This window comes from Salmo salar, chromosome 14 (assembly GCF_965601325.2).
Source record: "Salmo salar chromosome 14, fSalSal1, whole genome shotgun sequence".
NCBI lineage: Eukaryota > Metazoa > Chordata > Actinopteri > Salmoniformes > Salmonidae > Salmo > Salmo salar.
In genome coordinates, this window is record NC_138304.1 from 86,524,772 (window position 1) to 86,532,336 (window position 7,565).

Below are 7,565 nucleotides of genomic sequence, written 5' to 3' on the forward strand. Positions count from 1 at the left end.
GCTCAAAGAATTCCAGGCTTCATTTGATTATGAATTAGTATTGATGATGATGACGATCATTTCAATGATTGGTAATTGGAGAAAAAATATACAATATTAATAATTAGTCTACCATTGATCCAGGTTTATTGGACCCCAAAAAAATTGGGACATGTGTAATGGATATAGGAGACGATAGCAGCGGGAAGTAGTTTGGGGGTGGGGGTGCCTGCGCTGAAGACATTACTTTTGTGATGATTTTTTTTTTACAACTAAATGCATTTGAGTGTTTACCAGCATTTGTAACTTGAGTCTGATAATTATCTGTACAAAACAATGTATCTGATAATACTTGTGGAATATAAAATTACTTGATTAAGATGTTTTACAGTTTATTGAATTACTTTGCAAATTATTTCTATGTGGAAACTGAAATGGTCTATTCATCCCTTTTCCATTTTAGTAACTGCTCTTATCCAGAGCAACTTACAGTAGTTAGTGCATACATGTTCATGCTGGTCACCAATGGGAATTGAACCCACAACCCTAGCATTGCAAGTACTCTGCTCTACCAACTGAGCCACAACACATCAAAAACAACTTGTTTTTCTTCATGCTCAGGGAAAGTCTACAGGTACAAACCTAGATGAACAGCCTATTTATATTAATTGGTTTGTAAGGATGGTAAATTAATACTGCTCAAAAAGTGGTTGTTTTCCATGTTATTTGATCAAGAAAAAATATTTAATTTGATGTGAATGTTTTGTGTCTGCCCATAATTTTGCACCTTTTGATGTAAATGTTTGAGGACCGGGTTTTGTTGTTTCTGGATTCCATTAGAATGACAATCGCAGAGAAAGGGACAGGGCAAAAATTATTAGAATATGGCAAATATAAGTACATTTTTGCATTCTATCCATGCTTTCCCGTGCTAGCTGAGACATGAAACAGATAGGCTGTCGACAATTTATTAATGCTCAATTTGCCTAAATGGCTGATGGAAACACTTCTATGGAAACACTATGACGTCATTACGTCCATCTGTTTTCGTCGACACAATAGTTAAATGGCAACACACCCTAGCAGGCAATTGCCGCATCGATTTTCTATGCGAACTTTCTAAATGTCGACAAAAGAAATCACTGGACAAGTTAATGGAAACATGATGATCATTTGTCCTAATTATAATGATAATATAATAATTAGTTAACACAATATCTAATAAAATGATCATCAATAACATTAAGCTGTTACATCGTTCATATTAAGTAGCCTATTTGCAGTCCAGTTAATTGCATCATTTACAGAGAAAAACAATTCTTCCGAAAAAAATATATGCAAATGACAATCACCAAAATGTAGTTCTCTTTGAGAGTTTTAAAAAATATAGTATTCATTAATGTGTTAAAAATCAATCTAAAATAACATAAATAAACGTACCTTTCATTTGGGAAATAAAATGTACATAAACAGAAACGTTTTACCAAAATATTCGTACGTTCGATACAGTCCCGTGCTCATTGTCAATCTCTTTATATTTATCAGAAAAAATGCATATGCCCTCATTAACGATGGGCTACAATGCCGGACCCTGATGAAATGAAAACAAAATAAAACCAGCCTGTGGCTTTAGTTGGTGAGAACTATATGAGCTGCCAAGATAAATCAATTGTACTATTTGTTGTCGTTTACCTTGCAGCAGTATGCACGGACTGTGGGTGGTGGGGAGCCCTCTGCGTCATCGGGCGACGGGGGGGACGGTCAAAAATATTCAATCGTTTTTCTATTTGAGGCTGCTCCTAGAGGACCTCGAACCCATGGTGACCCTCGGTGGCGCTCTGCCCGGTGATGCCTGTGGAATATGATGTGGTGTGTATGGTACACCGACACTGAGCCAGAGCACTGCCCCCAGTAGCTCTGAGTGCATGGCAGATGGGTTCCTGTAGTTACATAAAACATCTACAAAGTCAAATATACTGTGTCTGAATTGGATTAATTAGCCTGCCGGTGGTTACTAAAAGTGATGCCTACTTTGGGAACAAGTAGAAAACAATTAGAAACAACCCCATCCTCAATTCAAAGTATTTTGAATATCTCCTCCCCGAATGTGCACTCTTCTTAATTAATGTATTTCAAATCTAGTAGTTGATTAGTCAGGATTTTGTTGCAGAATTACTCAATTTGGAGAATGATAGTTCGGTCAAACTCAAATCTCAACAAACTACTGTGTTGGTAACAGAATTGCAGAATGTGTAAAAAAGACAGACTGAACAGGAAAGCTCATTTTCTTTCATTCATCCATGGGGTAGCTGTATTGCACAATACCTGTCAACCATTTTCTCAGTTTGTTGCCACAGGCAATGATAACCACACACCATCAATCAATGAGCTTCGGAATGAACCGCTGAAACTTACAACCATACAGTAAAGTATACAATTTTTTTTTGTACATTTCCCAAACACAATTTAACACAATACTGGCGATTAATCATGGAGATATCAATGCTACAGGTTTCAAACCTGCCATAAAGACGGGCTGTAATTGATTGTATTTTGTTTAACAAAACTGTCCAAATATAATTTATCTTACCTTGTTCCTTGTTCTGCAAGGTGAAATATTGCTAAATATGTTTACAAGCAGCTGGCTATCTATCTTCCACCTCCAATTAAAGTGATATTTCTAGTCATAGTTGATCCTCAAAATGGTATTCTATCCCAGTCATTTATTCCACTGGCTTTTAAGGAATATAAGCTACACCTGTACTGACCCCATTAGTATTTTTTATTTTTATTTCTTGTGTTTTTATTCTACATTATGTTATTTTTAGTATTAGATTGTTATTGATTACTGCATTGTTGGGTTTAGAGCTGGCAAGAAAGGCATTTCACTGTAGTGCAGGTGACATCAAAACTTGAAACTAAAACTTGAATCCCACACCAATATTGTGTTTTTTATTTTTTTTAAAGTGCTTGGATATTGGATGAAATGTGGGGAATTATAAAGGAAACATGCATATGTGATGTACACAACTTTATTAGTGTATACATATATTATAAATAGCATTTCATCACAAATGTACTATAAAAGACTGATTCTAATATGTACAGTATAAAAACTAAGATAATTCTGGCTTGTCACAACCTCTTGCTGCAACCTCACTGTCACCCTTTGTTCACTTCACAATTCAAGGGATTCAGGTCCGGGGCCTATATTTTGTCTCTTAGTTGCTCTTCACATATACAAGTCCAAGTGAATGCGTGTCATACTATATGACAGTGTTTCCTCAATGGCACACTACACTTTTGGATCAATGCATTTTCTCCATCCTGAGGATCAATATGTTATGTCCGATTTCATACATGGATGACTCTGTGAATCAAATTAAGATGGTCACCCCAGCTATTGCATGTTTTTTATTCTATTTATAGGAAATTAATGGGTATGGCTTGTTGGCAGGTTTGATTTTGTTGACTGCCCGGTGGCCTACTAATACTATGTGAACCAGCCAATCCAGGCCCTTTTTGAGTTTTAATGAGGTAAGAACACCCTGTTATGTAATTTATGTGTGTGAAAAAAGGCTGCCTCAATTTGCTACTGAAATATGGTAAAGCCATATGAACATTTGAAGTTACTGTACATGAAGTCTGCCTGGATGTTGCCGTCTCTGTTTTAGCTTACTCTACTATTGTCATTCTCTTATAGAGCTCGCAGCTTGTAGTCCTAAAAAACAGAAATGAGTTAGCATTTTCTACCCATTTCATTGGCCATTCCTGTTGGGTAAATGAATGGGGTTTTGGGATAAAAGCTGAAAATAAGGTCTCCTAAGCTTGTGTTTACAACATACCTTTTCAGTGTCAATCCAAAAACCATACAGAAACATATATCCCCATAGGGTTTGGCCAATGAGTCATGGCAGAGTTAGCGCCTACAAAAAGACACCATTACTATTGCGGCTTTGGAGTGGTCTAAAACAGAAATTGATAAGCGCATAGCTCAAATGTCATTGTGATTGGTAGACTGGAGTTTCCTGTTGCTGTTGTGTAAATTGTAAAGAAAACTAGCCTGAATAAAACTAGGAATTTTCTCTCCCTCATACCAAGTTTTTAGCAATCAGAACTGTGTACTTGGACAGTATATTGAATGTATTCCACGCTTTTGATATAATCCATCTTTCAAGTATTTATGGTTGTGTTTCATGGTCTGATATTCTCCATAACTATGAACAAGGTGCTTTATACCACTCAGAATGGTCAGTGTGGCCCCCTGGTGCTCCATTTGCTACAATGTAACACCTATGTGACATGACCCCTAAGGCTTACTTCATTTACTCTCACAAGAATTACATTAAAAATGATTCCTTTCAAATCAAGTATTTATTCAATGTTATAATTGTGTTCAACAAAACTGACCTTAAAACACAGTAGTTAGGACAAATATTTTTGTAAAGGTTCAGGGTATTTTTTTGGTAAAAAGGTGATATCAAGAGCTTCTTCTACAGCAGAGAGCAACTCAAACCACAACACAACTGGAGAATTTAAAAAAAAATCTAATGGCATGTCTTAATGATAGGCGTGCCATTGTATGTATGCAGGTTATGCAGACACACATTAGTTCACATTTGAATGGTGAAAATCTGTTCTTTTGACTTCAACCCATCCATTAAGGCGTACATTCCCTGTATTCAGTGGTGTGATGTGTAACACTACGTAATCCCTCCTCACCAAATCACAGAACACACCACCTGTACTACAGGGTCACCTAACTAAACTCTCCAAAAAAATGGTAATTTAATAAAATTATCAGACAGTACACTCAGTTGATATAAATCACATGTAATCATTCAATAAATCAAATATACAAAAAGAGTACATAGGGCCAGCTACAGAATAAAAACATTGAGCATGCCTCTACAATGAGTGGAGTTCCATTACAAACATCAAGGGCCCAGGTATATTGTAGCCAATTCAGGGGGAGGGGTAGCCATTACACCAAGAGAGCCAAACCTTTTGACGAGGTTGCTAAGTGTTGGGTTAAGGTCGCTACAATGTCAATAACAGAATCAAGTCTATACAGATGTTTTATTCCAAACCAAGAGGTGACTGTGCAGTTTCACACATTTCAGCCTCCATTTTTTGCTGGCCCATAACAAAAACCCTCATCCAGTCTATCCCTGTAAGAAGGATCATAACCAGTAAACAATTGAGCCCTTCCATCCATGTTTGGTTTTCTTGGGAGTAATAGCATGCATATTTTACAAAGAGCTTAGTATACCGACACACACGCTGTGTTGGCATCTCCTCAATTGCAGCATAATCTGGTAGAATGTCTAACAAGAACCCTAAAATATGTAAAACAAGGGAATCACACAAAACAACTCTGTACAAAAGATGTATAAAGAAAAGCAAAACTGCAATTGACTGTAGTACACCAAAGTTCCACTGTATAATATCAAATACCATTTACGTAAAGCGCAAATAACTTTCATTTCTAAAATAAAATTAAAAAAACACCTTTTCAAGTATGTTTTGTGAAAAAAAAAAAAAAAAAAAAAAAGGCATGTAGGGTCAAATGCTGCAGCAGTGAGTTTTGGCAGGTTAAATTGAACAGTCACGTCAGCCCAGCTTTCCACAAACCTTGAAAAGGCAAGTCCACTATCCATCTCCCAAAGAGCACATCCACACAAGTACAGTACAACTCAGACTCAGAATATTGAGCGTTTTAAAAGGAAAAGAAAATCATGTCACTGAAGTAGTGAAGAAAAACTTGGGAGATTGAAAGCAGCAGTCTTGAGGTGAGCGCAGGTAGCTTACTATTAAGAGTTCATGAGACATCTGAAAAATAGAAACAAAATGTTGATTAAAACAGGCACTGGGGGAACCGAGGATAAAAGTTAGTGTGCGTGTTTCGATTATTGTTGGAACTCACAGCTGGAGGGTCTAGCGCTATATTGTCGCATGATCTGGTCATGTGTGAACTTCACAAACGATTCATATTGTTCTGGGAAGGAACCAAAAAGATAAAATGATCTATGAGTCGTCATACCATGAAATGGCCCGTATTCATAAAGTGTCTCAGAGTAGGAGTGCCGATCTAGGATCAGGTCACCCATGCCCATGTAATATTATTCATTATGATCTAATAGGCAAAACAGATCCTAGATCCGTGGCGCTCCTACTCTGAGATGCTTTATGAATACGGGCCCATATCTGTAATAAGGAAGTCAGAGTCAGCATACCTGCCAGCTTAGTGTTCAGGATCTGTTCATACTCTTCACAGATGGTCTCCTCGTGGTCCTTGAGGATTCGTTCACACAGGGAGCCTACCTGGCGCAATGTGAAGCAGGGCTGGTCCCTCTTCATAGACACTCCTGGGGAAACCATAACATGACAAGGAATGAGCTTTAGTCTGACAACTGCATACACAATCTGGTTAAAAAGAGAAGCCCTATTAGGTTTGGTTTACTTCTGCAAGTGTTGAGACATTGAGAATAAACAACAAATGCAAAGGTGAGTGTGAGTCATCTTTTCTAAAGAATTTTATTTTGTGGCTCTTCTTCACAACACCACAAACAAGAGACAGCACAGTGAGTTGACTGTTATTCACCCTTATAGTAAGTGTATTTGTAATCAGATGCTGACAGCATCTTCAGCTTGGTGAGGGCTAACTGCTTGAAAACAGACCTGATGGGGAGCTTGGTGCCATGAAACCAGAGCTTTGTCCTGGGCCATCACTTGGAGTCTGGGACTCACTCTGGTTGAAGGCCTCCTCAAGTTGGCACCGTCGCTGGTAACGGCTATATTCTTGCCTAAGATTCTGGACGATCTGCTCTGTGGATGGAAAAACAACTAAAGTCAGCTTAACATGGTTGGCTTACCCTGGAAAGGGTGTTTCCTCAGGTAACAGCCCAGGCCTCACATCTATATTGGGTGCGACGAAGCATGAAACATGGTCACATAGGTTGATTGGGTGCATGGCTATCAAACACATGTTCAACTTGGTACCTGGATGGATGCATGAATGATTTCCTAGCCAGGTATTATCATCAACTTGAAGCTACACTGTTATACAGGATAACCATGTTAGTTACAATCAGGACCGGGTTCATTCTGGCCAACTAGAAAGTGAGTAACGTTAGTTAGCTATATGCCTAACTAGAACATGTTAGTCTTGCTTCAATGTTTGGCCTACTAACTAAAACCTGTAAATCGGGTTCATTATTAGATAGATAACGTTAGCTAGATAGCCTGCTGAATGATAATGTATGATCCCATATTTTACTATTCGCTACTTTCAGCCACTGAACTGGCGCTAGCTAGCTACAATGGCCACCATCTAACGTTCGCTAATTGTTTTTACATTCTTTAGGCAAACAAGTAACCTGGGGTAAGTCTATGTTCTCCTCCACAAGTTGATTGGGGAGACATCGAACTGTCACCGGTAGCAGAAAGCAGGTTACACCGCTTTGGTGAGGGGGTGACTGGGGTCCCTGGCAGAGGGTTGCACCTTCGCCGTTTTGGAGATTGAGGGCTGTGAAGGGCCTCAAACTCAATTGAACGCTTCAAAGTAGCTCCGCACGCCATGCTAG

General features: G+C 38.4%; 1 protein-coding gene across 1 annotated transcript; it reads right to left on the reverse strand.

Moving 5' to 3' along the window:
- Window positions 1-5,777: 5,777 nt before the first annotated feature.
- LOC100379107 (akirin 1(2b)) lies at window positions 5,778-7,565 on the reverse strand. Its single transcript, NM_001172490.1, is given in 5 exon segments — window positions 5,778-5,811; window positions 5,906-5,977; window positions 6,216-6,347; window positions 6,661-6,807; window positions 7,359-7,565. Coding segments are annotated over 5 exon segments (564 nt in total). The 5' UTR covers window positions 7,561-7,565; the 3' UTR covers window positions 5,778-5,800.